The 16,328-nt window shown below is 33.3% G+C and overlaps 1 protein-coding gene across 1 annotated transcript; it reads right to left on the reverse strand.

The window, feature by feature from the left end:
• Positions 1-500: 500 nt before the first annotated feature.
• On the reverse strand, positions 501-14,988 carry LOC130825152 (ARM REPEAT PROTEIN INTERACTING WITH ABF2). Its single transcript, XM_057690220.1, has 19 exons — positions 14,513-14,988; positions 14,268-14,425; positions 12,896-13,068; positions 12,699-12,819; positions 12,526-12,600; positions 12,349-12,443; positions 9,743-9,818; positions 8,759-8,866; positions 6,257-6,385; positions 6,068-6,136; positions 5,549-5,608; positions 5,335-5,458; positions 5,094-5,233; positions 4,456-4,519; positions 4,245-4,324; positions 3,755-3,819; positions 3,556-3,673; positions 3,337-3,461; positions 501-1,352 (listed from the first exon to the last, which is right to left on the reverse strand). The coding sequence occupies exons 1-19, from the start codon at positions 14,748-14,750 to the stop codon at positions 1,268-1,270; spliced, it is 2,103 nt and encodes a 700-aa protein (XP_057546203.1). The 5' UTR covers positions 14,751-14,988; the 3' UTR covers positions 501-1,267.
• Between the last annotated feature and the right edge of the window lie 1,340 nt (positions 14,989-16,328).

A 16,328-nucleotide genomic window follows, 5' to 3' on the forward strand; every position in this document is an offset into this window, starting at 1 on the left:
TGCTTAAAAAAAATATAACCAAAGATTAAAGAGGGATGAAAAACTAACAATTATACCTATATCAAATAAGATAAGAAGATTACATTTCTAGGTGTTTAAGATATTTAATACTTTATTTATGTCTAAATATTTTTATTGTATATACCTACTCAATTTAGCTTTGAATAATAATATGCTAAGCTTTCTAATTAATGCTAAACTTTCTAATAATCAATTAAACATAATCATATCATCAATATAAAAGAAGAATTGTAAAAATAATAAATAACAACTTATTAAAATTTTACCAAATATTTTAATCTATAGGTCTTGTATGAACTTAGTTCACCCAAAAACAGTATCTATGAATTGTTAAATTTAGCCTAAGGTTATAACCTTTCCACACTGACATCTTCTAATTTTCGGTTAGTCTGATTTAAAGGAATGGCTAAACTCAAGAAAATACATTTTACCGAGAATGGGTCCATATCAATATTTTTGAGGTGTTTTAAATCAGATCAAAATCAACAAATCTTGTATTAACATAGAACACAGAATTCACATTCATCACTATTGTTAGAATAAGACGTGCAATTTCTGGAAATGCGAAAATAAAGAACGACTAGAGTTACATTCCCTCGGAGATGAAGCAAAAGCAGATACTGTTTATATCAATACAAATTTTCAAGTTATTTGTGGAAACCTTCAGCCATCGATGATTCTTGTATGCATTCAAACAGCAGCATCCTAACTCCTAAGTTTCTATCAGTTGAGCTCGTACATCTTACAATATCAACAAGACAAGAACACCGTTCCATTACATCTTACAATATCAACAGTGAAAATTCAGCTTGGTTGCTCTGAAACCCAAATCCAAAGACAATTTTCCTGTGACATCAATATGAACCCTAATGCCTCGGCAAGCACAATATACCACAGCCTACACTGTACCTGAGGAACCAAATTAGGCTCGACACGTAATTGAAGCATTTCTAAGTTAAGATGTCAAGCTCTATCCTTTTATTGCTTGTTAGAATGTTAGCATATATGACTTGTTTCAGAAATCATCAGTAATGCTCCAATGAGACTATCAAAGATTGAAATTGAGCAAGTTCGTTAAGAGCTAAACTCACTGTGATGACTCATGAACCAAGATAAGATATATGCAACGCTTTAGAGATGACACCTCCACATCATATACTGGAGACACGGCACTCTAGCTTGTCAGTCATCTGTTGCTTCTACTAAATCACACTTCACAAATCAAGGATGAATATTTGGCAGCATACTAGTTCGAAGCATTATGCTTAGTGAGTAATCTGATAAAGTAATTTCTGATTTCCGGAAAGATATGCTGCATCAGAGATGAATGCCTACACATTTAGAGTGAGAAAAGTTAATTTCCTGTAGTTTTGTTCAAAAATCATTGCTACTACGTAAGTCAAAAATTTTTTACTACTTTTTACAAAAAGAAATCATAATATACTTCCTCTGTTTTCTTCCAGTCACCAGTTTCCTTTTCGAGAAATTTGGAAGACTACTAAATACAGTAGAGATTTCACTGATGCAGAATACAGAACTGTGGCAAAGACTAAAACACCCCTGTTTTAAATGTAAAACTATCAAACAGCCACTCCTTCACGCTGCCTTCTCTGGCATCAGTCATGAGTCGTGACTCAATGGATGTCTAAGCTCCATCACTCTCGTTGCAACTTTAAAAAAAATAATAATAATTTTGTATTGAATCAAAATCCGAAAAATGGGCTATTGCAATCTAGAGAACTACGGGAAACTCGAGAAGGTTGTCGTTGGTCCAAACTCTAAAGCAAAGCACATGTGATGCCCCTTCTAACCCACAAGATTCAAGTGAGCTTCTTAGACATTCGGGAAATATTTTCAGTGATCTAGCTAAGGCACTGCATAAAGTATCCGGCATTTAACTAGAGCACGGGATAATCAATTCAATACTCGAACTAGAGGACCGGAAATCTATCGTCATTCAAGCTAGAGGACCTGAAAATGTATCCAATTCTCTAGTTAAAGGACCAGATAATATAGCCCCCCATTTTTTTTCCAAACAATCACATATTTATGAAGTTCCTAAAGAAGACTACCGAATCAGAGAAGCGAAACTTCTCTCAGTCCCAAAGGTTTCTTAAAGAAACATTGAAAACTCTATCTGATGTTATTATGGTCTGTGCGTTAATTCCCATCAAATAATTTTCAAGATGTTGTTAGTATGTTGCTCTTTCAAACTGTATTAAGGGAAATACAAACTGCATAAAAGACTAATCTTTCAAATAAGTGCACCATTGCCTTTTATAGAAGTCTCTTTGAAAGGAATATACAAGTTCAGCCATATTTATACCCCACATGTGTACAGGGGAACCATTCCCGTTCCTCTACGCACATAGTTACTTTAGTACATATCCACAATTTCTCCTCGCTCCTTATTTTGCCGTCTAATCCAGATATCACGCTTAAGAAACAGAGGAATTACTAAAGACTTGCATGACAGTCAACAAGTAACCTCATTAATTTGATGTCAATAACATTTTTCAAACAAACATAAGCAAATCTATCTTTCATGATATCATATGGATACAATGATTTGTTATGAATCATGATGATAATCAAGAATCAGCAAATTTCTCTTAAAAGAAATTTGTGTGGTAAATCATATTCCATTGTATAAATCCATAACTTTAGCATTTTCTATCATTTTTTGGATAGCTTGCCAACAAAATTTCAAATTTCTCTATTTCTAAGTTGCTGCATTTTATTTTATTTTGCATAATTGAAAACTGCAGCCTTGCATAACGCAATATTTTCAGCCAAACTAAGAGACGAGGAGTATTCATCAGCATCCAGTTCTTAATTGACATAGTAATCAACTCGGAAAACTTAACCTAACAATTTGACTGAGAAGTTAAACCAGAATAGGTTTATAAAAAAAAGTAAATTTATTTAATTAGACGCAACGAGCGAAAAATTTATTATATTAGAAATTAGATTTATACATCAAAAAAATAATGTAGATTTAAAAATATTTTCTACTTGGAAACAGCTGACACTAATCATATAAGCACAGACAATAGCCGTTAATCTAATGATCACCGATTCTAGGGTACCATACTACCATATATTCTGACACAAGCAGAGATTGCAAAATATAATAAATGAAGTACACTAAAGTTTCAAGTTTCAAACTGAGCAAATTTTATTTTAATTTTTGAGTAGAAACTGAGCATAAAATTACTTGCATTGGATAGAATATCATAATGAACATATAGATTCATATTGAAACAAACAATAGCAAAATGACTGGCCACGAGAAAAATTAAATAAAATGCTTACCATGGCCGACTACTCAATTTATCATACTGCTCCAAGATGAAAAGGATGCAAGCCTGCCTTAAGGACACAGCATGAAATGCCTCAGAGAGCTCGTACATGCTTGACACATTATTCAGGGAAATATCCTTCATATATCAGATAAGCAAGATGTCACATGTTATCATCGAATTTAATAGAAGCAAACATACAAAATAATATAAGATACTCCAGTGCGCTTACCTGGGCTATGGTATACTCGCATAGGCGTTTCAGCCCCTCTAAAAGATATTGATCAGCAGCCCTAAGGAGATCTTGTGCAATATCTGGCTTTATATCTACTGATCCAGTATATATGAATCTGCAACAGATTGGCCCAAATAAACCACATAAATTACATTGGTACAGGATATGTGGTTACAAATGTAGATATTAGAATGACCTCATCATCAAATCAAAAATCTCCCATCGGATGTTAGGAATCTCTATATCCCGGGCATCCTTCTCCTGTAACATTATGAAAACATAAATCTTACAAGCAAAATATCCAAAAATTTAAATGTGCTGATGTTCCTGGCCACTAGAACAATATAACTGATGCATAGTATTTTAAAAAAATATTGATCAGACAAATACTATGTCATAATATTGAAGCAAGCTTGCATTCCAACTTCCCAGCAAATATACCTTTTCCCATCCGTGTTTTTTTCCCTACATCATCTTTCATTGTGAACGCCATTCAATAACTGGTACATTATACATTATTTTATAGGTTTCCATAAAATGGAATAAAAATGACGGTATGCAGCAACAGTTAATGCAAGCAGGTTTCCAGCTCATGATACCAATACAGAGGAGGATATCTTAATCATGAGTTACCAAAAAACAACAAATCCATGGAAAAAGGCCATAATTAGACACATAAAACTCACCCGATAACCACCATCAAACATTGCACGGAATGCATCAGATGACGCAAGAAGGCAGATTCGATGAGCAAAGAACCGTTTTCCTGACATGTGGGCAAACAACAAGAAAAAGAAAGACACATTCAATTTAGAACTTGGTCAATTATGTTAGAATAAAGGGATCCGTCCCCCCAAAACAACAAATTGCAAAATTTCATAAAAAAGGATCTTTAACCTTGAACTAGAAAAGTAACATCTGAGAGTGTCGCATTATTTACATACTGTTCTCCCAAGTAAACCTGCAAAATTAAATGTTATTTATAAGAGCCTTAACCCACAAAGTAATGAGCATCATTTCGATAAAACAATCGATAATAGTCCATGCCTCTACAGAGACAACCATAAATGGGCTAGGTGGGTTCATGCTTTAGTATCTACCCACTAAAAAGTATTAACAGTTAAGTGACCGACATATATATACGGACACAAATATGTATGTATATATTGCACACACACTTAATTATCAAAACAGACATGTTTCCACTGTCGTTTCTCATTTGTTATAACAAAGAACAAAAGGCAATAGACAATGTATGGTATTTGACAAATGGATTCCTCTGAATACTTGTAAAGAACGTATCAAAATAGATATAACAAATAACAAAAGCCAGTCTCCCCAGGGGAACCGTCCAGAAAAGCAATAGTAGAAAGCTTTTTGAAGATGACATCCAATTAAAAGGCAAAAGAAAATTTTCAATGAGTAGATCCTCGTACACCAGTTTACTAAAAGAGCTAACAGAATTACTCAAGTACAGCAACGTGCAGTGACTGAATTCTGCAAAATATATACAGCATCAAATCAGAAAACCATACCTGCGATATGGGAGAAGGAGGAGCTGCATCAATCGGAGAAAGAGTCATAGCTTTTCCAGCTAACCTACAAAGGGCCACAGCACCATCATGCTGCTGCTTTGTGTTCGAAGATTTGAGAAGCCCAAGAAGCAATTCCAACCCTAGAAAAAACAATAAAACATGACGTCAATAGTGGAGAAAGATGAAATCCAAATGAATAGGATGAATTTCAAATACATCCAGCTCCAGGTACAAGACATGCCATTGTTATCAATAAATATTGATCTCTGGTCCTCTGGAGAACATAGATGAGCAAGAGCCAATGCAACCTGTCTCTGAATAGTTTTCTCTCCCACACGCATGAGGTACAACAAGTGGGTCAATACCTTCATCAAACCATAAAAACTAGGTATAAGTGCTTTCTAACAATTGTTTGTCGAATGGCATGCAAATCGATAGTGAACCACTTTACTTACCCGACCATGTATCTTCTCCTCCAGTCGTTTCAGGGTCTTGGCTACACAATCTTTGGTCGCCTGAAAGTATAGGTTTTGATTAAACAGACAGAAATCAGAAACAGGCTAAAATTGAAGCATATAACAGATTGCTCTAAATCCTTGTCTAAACCATAGCAACTCATTTCAACTTGCTGAGATAATTGAACAATAAGCAGTGACATGTCCTAGCACTCCAAAAGAAAGAAACTAATGATTTTTAAGGGAAGAGCACCCGCTCATCAAAGTTATGTTATCTTAAATTTTTTTCTGTTCTTTTCTTTCATTTTTGAGGCTATAGTGTGGCTGGAGTCAAGTACTAGGTTCTAAAAGAAGTTTCAATTTTCAAGAAGAAGATAAGATGTTATGGCTCAACCCTCAAGGGCAGAAGTCTTTTTCTCCTAGGTCATTCTATTGTGTGTGCTTGTGTGTCTGTGTGCTTTGTGTATATGTAATATATAAGTATACAAAATATATATGATTCGCAATCGAAAAACAAACCTGAACAATAAACTCTCCTTCCTGCAACTTTTGAAGACCACCCACTTTGATAAAATCGGCAACATTATCCTGGAGATTTAGTAAGCAAAGAAGGTATCATATTTAGTCAAAACAAGAATCAAAATCTAGAAAGCTGAAAAGAAATCTCATTTAATACAACCCCGAATCTGAAATAAAAAATGACGATACCTCGTTATCTGCAAGACCGTAGAGAGCAAAAGCAGCATTATGTTGAAGAGAACCATTTCTTGCATCAAGAAGCTTTAACAGAGGCACCAAACCACCGCTGTGAGCAATCCCTGCTTGATTATGCGACTCCTACATAAAACCGAGAAGAGACTAACCACAATGCCCAAACAAAGGTATCAAAAAACCAACTCAAAATTAAACTTTAATAAAACTTAAACGTGAGGAGAAAATAGTCTCATATCGTAACAGAGGCCAGAGTTAGAATAACTGTAGAAAATCGTTCATTCGTTCTGAATAAAACAGCTCCACTGCATATAATACTTTCATAAATCGGATTCTTAATGTAATTCTATATCAACCAAATTTACAATATAGCTTGAGAGCATGAATGTTTTTACCATAAACCTCCTTTTTCACATTGGTGTTGTAAAAAAATTACTTGTCAAAAGGTATGCTAAATCTGAAATGCATAGCTACCGGAAATGTGAACATAAAGATTAGCAATAAAAGGCTTGTAATAATCATCAACATTAATAACAAAGGAATAGCATTAAGAAAGCATACATTGAGCCACATAGGGAAGGATATTTAGCTTAAAATTAATTAATAAAATAAAAATTATAGAAGACTCTTAAAACATTTGACAGCATAGCAGCATATAGGACTCTAACAACATTACATTAACCCAATGTCGTTAAAGTGGCTCCTATCTAGGCAAGATACGGGGTTTGGATGTACACAACATTACCCTTGTAAAAACAAGGAGGCTATAATCTATGTAGTATACCGGACACTAATTCCAAGAATAATTAAGGTAAACAATAATTCACTCGGTCTAAATTGTGATACGGACTCGAAAGTCAAAACTATTTCGAGCAAGTGAATTATTTTTTTACTTTTAAGTATTCTTGGATACCACAAGTTCAAATTATTTTTGGATTTTTTTGGGAGCAACATTGGTAATCATTAGATACAAGAGAAAATATCCAATAAAAGGATCAGAAATATAAATTTGCCAAAGTATCAACAAGTCAATAATTTTACAAGGATCGAATTCAAATTATACCTAATGGTAATTTGGATAACCATAAAACACAACTTGATTCTAGAGTAGTTGATTTCGATATTTGTGGATTTTGAATGCAAGCTCCATGTGGACTATCATGTTCAATACCATCATCTTACTTATATGTTGTCATAACATTTCCCACTCTTACCATCGACCTCGTTGGCTAACCATTCTCAAATATAGCATAACTGCATAACTATGGTATGCCACATACATACAATGTGGTAGTTTGTATGTATCTCATGTGCATACTTCTAGTGTAAAATTGTAGAAGATAGCATACAAAACTAAAAGACTTGTGATAGACCTCTTATTGACAAACTTATAGTGGGATGATCATTTTGTTTCACAAGATCTGATTACTCAAAATACATTGTTTACAAACATGTTAGCGATGAATATTTTACTTTCATTCTTTGATTTAATTTTACAAAGCCTTATGGATGTATTTTCCATACTCCAAAAATTATCATTGCCGCCGATTTAAATAATGTTGCTTTTGTTTTTGGTGGCCTAAAAAATTAATTGTTTCTACCTTTATTCACTAGTCCCTCCTATTCTTCTTACTAGTCCCATTTACTTTCTATTACTATTCACTAATCATTCTTAATTTATATTTTATTCTTAATGTATAAGTTAAAATATAGTCAAGTGAGATCTTGTTTCATTCGTCTCAATGCAAAGATTATTAATATCAATTTTTCATAATTTTTAATTATGCACAATTAGAGATATTAAGGGTTAAAATGTTGCCTCGGCAAGTGTGAATAGGAGGGAGTATTATGTAACTATTCTAGTTCAATAATGGTGTATAACATAAATTATTTAAATTAGAAGAGGTCAAATTGAAATAAATTTGCGGCATTAGCAAGGTCTAGCACTTGCGATTATATGCGCAACTGATGAGGGATTTATAGATCAAATTTTCTCTTTCACCTATTATACTAGTCTTTTGGGATGAGCTCCTCTCATTGGTGGTCTACAAAGTGGTGGACTTAGTAAGACACATTATCCCAATACTTGCAAGATTTCATATAATCAGCATCAAAGCAGTGAGTGGCTCACATAACAGGGACTGTGATGGGACTGTGACAAAAGGCTAAATAACCTTCAATATAACGACTTGAGACTGAAATAAATCAAACAAACTTGGTTATGCTTGTGCAGAATTGTTCACATAACACAAGCCATATAATTTGTATTTTGACGTTTTCATAATTGTTTGAAGTTTTCTGATAGAATTCTACCTATCAAACAAACCCTACCACTTCACAAAATGAGAATCAGATCTGTAAACAAAATGTTCTGTTCTAACTCACAATACAATAACAACTGATGTATCCACATCAAGGGTCAAGGAAAACAAGCACCATCACCAGTCATCACCAAGAATTTATAACCAAATCGAAGGAACAAGAGCATTGGTAAAAGACCTGTGCTAGCCTTCCCAGAGCAAAAGCTGACATTTCCCTCAACTGTAAATCAAGGGATTGGAGCATTTCAATTAAAGGTGGAACTGCACCTCTCTGAACAATGTGAACCTGGAACAAAGGAAAATGTGTTAAGATCTCCAACAAAGCACAAGTGTATATGAGACAAAGTCAACAAGAAAGATGGAAATCCTTCAGAAACTCAACAAGCTAACAAGAGAGCAAATACTGAAATGTTCAAGCAACAAAATCACATAACAGATACAATATTGTAGTTACAACTCTTGTTCACTATTTTCATTTTTGAAACACACAAAACATCAACTAAAATATGTTTTCATCCTTAGAGTTGGCTTCTCATGGATATGTCAAACCCATTTGCCGACTGAATCAACACACAACAACAAATCAACACAACAACTGATACATTCACATATTTCTCTCCCATTTTCATGAAAATTCATAATTATGTTTTTCAACTTTCACTGAAGAGCGTGAAAACTATATGCAACGGTAACTAAAAACACCTAGAAAAATCAAATCTCTTTGAGTTATATCCATATTTGTACCATGTTAATCAATAAATTATCTTGCAACTTATACCATGCTTCTGATTCAGACACTCACATCTGTAATTTAATCCTTTTGCATCAACATGACCACATTTGACAAGTTAGCATATGAATCCACATAACTATACACTAGTTACTCCAAACCAAGGCCTATCTTTAAAACAAACTACAACGATTGCACAGCCTACCATTAATTGTCTCTATAATGCCGAAGCATAGAAGATTCAGACAATACTGAAGCACAAGGTCATATCCTATGTAGTTCACACACCAAAAGTGACAACCACCCATCAGTACAAGGAGCAATACGAATAGAGAATAACACATATGAAAGAAAGTAAACTGCATGACAGACCTCTTGTAATAATGCTACTACCTTATAGGCAAATAACTAAGGATATACTCCATGAAATACCTTGCAATCGGAATCAGTTGCGGCAAATTGTCCTAGCAATAAAGCTGCCTCCCTCTGGCTTTCAGAGCAGCTTGAACTGTTCCCCAGAAAATTCAATAAGTGAAAGACCAATTAAAGACAAGAGAAAGCATTCAATGATGAATCAACAGCAGAACTACAAAACTCATTATTTTGACTGGTAAAACTGCTGCTGTCCTCTTATCTTATAAAAAAGGTTAACGCATTTTTGCTATAAACAAAAAAAATATGATGGTGGTCTGGGCATGCTATATGCAAGTATAAGTCCATTCACGACAACACGTAATAAAAAAAAAGTAAGGCCCATTCCACTTCGACAAAAGACCCACACCCAAGTTCCATAGCTTTGGGTTCTCTATCCCGATCATAATTTTCCTACTCCCAAAGGGGAAAGGTCCTTCCCATTGGGGTCGGTTGTGGGCAAGGAGGGATTCGAACCCCCAACACCGTGGTTCGTAGCCACGTGCTCTAATCCTCTGAGCTACAGGCCCCACCCCGCGTCCACTGGATCTGTTTCCGAGGGTATCCTCAAAAAAAGGAACCTTTCCTCTCCCCAGCCATTTCGAGTTACGAAGATGTGAAAGTGCGTTTCTCTCTACTCTATAAGAATAAGAACGGTGCATTCCGAGGTGTGAAGCAGAGAAGGAATGTCATAATGGGGTTGAATAAGACGTTTACCACAAATACAATTCATCCAGGAGATAGAAAATTTTCACCTTCTCTTAGAAGCAATGGCACTATGGCAGATGAGAATGATGCTAAACCCTTAGTTCCAAAAGGACGTAAAAGCCTTCCTATCAAAACATCAAATTCTATGATGAACCAACCAAAGGAAAGGTACTATTGGAAGAGCAAAATAATACAGTTAGATGGTTTGAAAGAAAAGACAATTGTTTAAAGGAAAGAAAGGGGACCAAAATCCTATCCAGAAGGTAGCTACGGGGAGAAAGCATAAGAAATTGTAACTGTTAATTTAAGCTTGCATCGCAATTGGGCGATTTAAGAAAACTCAGGCCTCTTCAAAGCCTGTAAATTTTAATGATGACACAATTTCTGTTTATCAGCCAAAATCACAACATTCTTCTCTTTATCAGCATCTTCACAAAGTGGAACCGCGAGTTCGTTAAAGTTATTGAGACTTGGAATAGAAAACAAAGAGTATACAAGAAACAGCCATCATTCAACCAAATTCGCATAAGAATCTAAACACATTACGATATTAAAAGATGAACAAGAGAAAACTTGTATCAATAAAAAACTAATAACTAGAATCAAAACAAAATTGAGCAAGAAAACACAGTAGGCTGGATTTGATATCCAAAGCAGGCATATACTAAAACACCAATAGTCACAATTTTGGCAAATAATGGAAAAGATTATAGTTTTTTTTCTTCATTCACTTTTTGAACAAGTAAAGCAACAATGATTCCAAAGCCCCTTAATCCCAATAATATACGCTGTGCTAAATGAGCCAAAACAAATATCCGTGAGAAATCGACACTAATTAAACATTATAATTTATTTGTCCCTATTTGATACTAATATTGTTCTTGTATACGTGTACATGGAACACGTAGTACAAGACACAAGGGTCACTAACATGAGCTTAGAAACGTCAGCTTGCTATCAATTGAACGAACAAAAGTGATTGTTGTTGAAAGGTGGAGTGCAAGAGGCCTGACTTCAAAGGTATGGTTTCCGTCAATGGTCAACATTTATTAAAAAAAAAGGTTTGTAGTCGTGGTCATCTTCATTCTTGTCATTCTTCACTCTTGTCCAGATCATCTTTTCTTTCACTACTAAACTCATCAAAGTTTCAACCTTTCACTTTTGTAATTGGTGCGCTATATTGTTTTCTATGCACAAAGCTAGACCGATGAAACAATTTCTCTTATTTTGTCTTCAAAATTTCTCCTTTCTTTTGTCTTTTTTCAAATATTACCTTTTATAATATACTCACTCATTTATCTTAACTTATACATCTCAACTATTTCGATCTTCCTATAATGATCTCTTTTGAAAGCTCAAAATTATTAGGTAGAATTTTCCATTAAACCTGGCACACCTCAACCACATATATTTCGGCCACACCTCTCTCTTTGAGCAACCTAAATCATATGATCATCATTTTGATCAATAATGTGAAAAATCTATCCTATGTACTTAAAACACTCATTTAAAAAGAGTTCTTTTGAATCTCATTTTACAACACCTTATGATCCTTCGCTTAACACCTTACATATATTATTTATTTATGATGTCATACTATAACTTTGTTTAAACCTTCTCTACTCTAACACCTGCCTCCACATCTCTAATTTCACCCACTAATATGATAAAAATCGGTAAAACATTCCTCTAAAAAATGCAAGGAAATATAGGTAAAAGTGCAACTAATAACTTGAACTGCCAAGGGAAAAGACCCAATATTTCAATATCATAATCGTACAGAACAAGCAAACATAATACGCAATAAATCGCAACAAAATACATTATACAGAAATATAAGAAAGAATAAAAGTTGTATGTATCAAGCAAAACACAACAAGACATAATACCACATATTAACAACGTAGAGGGGCAATTACCCGAGTAAACCGATAACAGGCTGTAAGGCTCCAGCATTCAGGACTTCTTTTTTGATGTTGGGCGATGAATGTACCAAATTTCCAAGCACACCAACCTGAAATAAATCAGAAATTAAAATGGAAGAAATATAATACCTCCAACATACTGAAAGTCACTAATGCACTCAGGTACTATACCGCTTCATAATGTATACCAGGATCCTCGGATCTAAGCATCAGGATAAGAGATGGAAGGGCATTACATTCAACAATCTGCACCAATTTAAGTCTGTTATCAACAAGAACTTTGGAAAATCTTGAAAAGTTGTTAAGGACAACATTCATAATCTGGTTCCAGGAAGGTCCATCACCTCCTTCTTATTTTCATCATTTTTGAATGCAAGAGTCCGCAATGCCCCAGCAACTGCTCTCTGTACCTTTGCATCACTATATTCTAGTAGTTCAACCAGAGGTGGAATGCCACCGTCCGTTCTAGATAAAAAGGCCAAGGACCAGTCAGACAAGTACATATGAATTTTCAATTTAGTAAATGAACACATAATCTGACCTAACACGGGTTTTAATGAAGCTATTCTCATGAGCAAGGTTAGTTATTGCATCGGCAGCCCTTCGAATGACACCAGTGACAGCCCGAGAATTCAAGCCACTCTTGTGCCTCTTTAGAAGATCAACGAGAAGAGGTAAGGCACCTGCGTCAACAATGAGTTGTTGATGCTCAGGCTGCCAACAGAAAAATATAATAAGTGATAAACTAAGTAAGGGTTGAACGCCCATACAAAAAGAAAATCCACCTAAACAGTCAGTCCCCAATCAACTTGCCGAAAAAAGAATTCGATACATTATAAATGCACAAATTAGTAAAAATATGAGTTACAAGGTGCTATAAAGGTCACATGACATCACATTGACCACCAATTTTCCAAAAATGGCAATTCACACTTGCCGCATCATTCATCATCATCCCGCTCCCAACATTCAACATTCATTTCTTGAAATTCCTTATTTTGGTTTCTTTGGCAAAATCTATTAAAATTCCTATTCCTCCTTCATTTTCACTTAATGGCCATGTGATTTGCTCTTATTTTAATTGTAATTTGTAGACATTAAGTTATTATTAGGATTATTGTTACGGAGTATTAGTTAATAACTTTTTGCTCACCTTCTTATATACATGGAAATAGGATATATTATATTCTTTCTTGCATTTAGTTATGTAGTGATATGATGAAGACATAATTAAAGTCTTCTAACTCGAGTTTTGGAGATATTCCAACTGTTTAAACAAATGGTATGACCCTCCATTACTTAGAGCTATGTTTTGTCTTAAAATTATAATCTTATATGTATGGCACAAAACTTATTTGTCGTTACTCTGCACCTGATCAACATGTTCATCAATAGTCCAACCTTTATCGACAAACAATTCAACAAGACAAACCCATTCTATTCTATTATATTTTTGAATAAACAACACGCTCCTTTGCTGGGTTCCATGTCACGCTAAAATCTAAAATTCAGTATATTTCATTTTTCATAATGAAAAAAACTCCCTGTTGATAATTGAAATTCCTCAAAATTGAATGGTGGTGCGCAATTAAAAAGTGCAATAGATGCAGACAATAATTTCTGGTCCAAAAACCCTTTGCGTGAAAATTTATCATCGTGTCCGATCAACAACGTCCGCTCTCTCAAATAAAAGAACTCATCATTTCTAAAAATTAAAATCTTCCGGTAGATGCAAAATACAAATTCAGTCACCAACTGCTTTCATAAAACCAAAATCACAGCCATGTTTCCAGACTGTTCAACTCATGCATCAACTTTTTGGTCAAATTCCAAGCTAAACAAAGAACAGTAGCGGAATAATCAAGTAAATTGTGAATCAATATAGCTATAAATAAATAAAAATCTGCACCAACCTTAACAGCGAGAAGTCCAAGAGCAAAAGCACTAGCTTTCTCAACCTCATGTTCAAAAGGCATAACATCATCATCAACCATCAACGACGGCGGTGCTTGTAGATGCTTCACCAGTAAAGGAACCGCACCACCTTCCACAATTGTATTCACAACTTCCTCTAAAAAAAACGCACAAAAAATCACTGGTATCATCACACCAAAACAAAAAACCTAAATTAACAAGGAAAAAGAATTCGAAATCAAACCATTTTTGGCGAGTTCGGCAAGAAAATAAGTAGCGCATTTAGCAGCAGCTCTATGAGATTCACTCCATGAATAATTATCTTCAAGAATTTGAACCTGATCAGCGATCTCCCGCCGAAGAGAATCTCCGATAACAATGGAGCTTTCTCTGTGTTCATGATGTTGCTCTAATTTCCTCTTTTGCCCTTTCTTATCGCTCGAATTTTCTTTTGATTGCCATTCTTTGGAATTGGACCCCATTGTCTTGACTCTTGAGGCCTGAAGGAATGAGGAGAGTGAACAGCTGTTGGGAAAGTAGAAAGATAGATTGGGTTTTTGAGGGCTATTTCTGGAATTATAAAATAATATATAACTATCTGTTTTGATTCCGACATTACTCTTTTCCTTTTAAAAAACAAATTGATTTCTTTTATTATACTCGTATTTAGATGGTCTTCTAAGATCTAACTCATGTAATTAATTTATTTTTATAGTTGATCACTTTAATAGATTAATTGTATATATCAGTTTATCATAAAACTGTTTATTTAAGAATTTGTGTAAAAATTTACAAATGTTATTTTGCGTATTTACCTTTTTCTTGTGGGAGATAAACATTTTTTAATATGCGTAGGAATATTAAGTTTTTAACTTTTTCGCTAATGTTTAATTAAATTTACGTTATTATTACGCATTTTTCTTAGCCATATTTCGAAAATAAGTTCGAAAAAAATATTTAATTTAACAAAACAACTTTATTATTTGTCTAACACGTGATAAATTGGACAACCATATAGCTTTAAAAAATTATATTTCTACCAAGTGAAAAATCAAAAATTCTAGATTATTTTGATTTTTCACATGAAATTCCCAAAAAAGAAATAATTAAGACAAAAAAAGAAAAAAACACAACTTTAAGAACTTTTTAAGATAAAACGTGTTCAAAATAAATTTTTAAACAACTAAAATAGATGCTTTTAACTTTTAATATTTAAACTGTCAGTTTAACATTTGAAATAATTCATAAACATTAAATAATATATTAAAAATTAATATTTTAAGTATGAAAATAAATGTTTTAATCAATTTTATTGAATTATTTTAACTCAATTTAAAGTATCTCACCATGTTGAAACCATAATTGGTGAGAAAAAATTGTTTGCGTCTACTGTTTCGAGACCACGTTAATATGTTGAATAGATGATTGGCCACTTTGCTACTCTTTATACATAATATATATATATATATATATATATATATATATATATATATATATATATATATATATATATATATATATATATATATATTTATTTATTTATTTATTTATTTATTTATTTATTTGTGTAAGTTTTTATGAAATATGTCATATCATTTTTATGATGATGAAACATTAATTAATCATATAATATTAATTGTTTACAAATTTTCAATACAATCTGATACTAGATCTCTAATTGATAATATATTGTAATAAATTTTTTATTTTTTTCTTAGTATATAAATTAAAATATAGTCAAATAAAATTTTATTTATATTATCTTATTGTAAATTTTATAAAAATAATATTGCTTTTATAATTTTTAATTATTCAAAATAAATGATATTAACAACTATAATATATGTATTGACAAATGTAAAAAAAAAAAAAGAGCAAATAGAAACATGTTATCAAGATAGTGGGAGTATTGTCATTTCGATTTAGTTGCTCTGCCGTTCGCACTGTTTTTGGCGATTGTCATAGGTATATTTTAGAGTTTAGCGATATTTATCCATCAGACAAATTATCCACTATTAATATATATTAAGCTGTAGTGAAATTGAAATTATTGATGACTA

The sequence above is a fragment of the Amaranthus tricolor genome, chromosome 10, assembly GCF_026212465.1.
Source record: "Amaranthus tricolor cultivar Red isolate AtriRed21 chromosome 10, ASM2621246v1, whole genome shotgun sequence".
NCBI classification, from domain to species: Eukaryota; Viridiplantae; Streptophyta; class Magnoliopsida; order Caryophyllales; family Amaranthaceae; genus Amaranthus; species Amaranthus tricolor.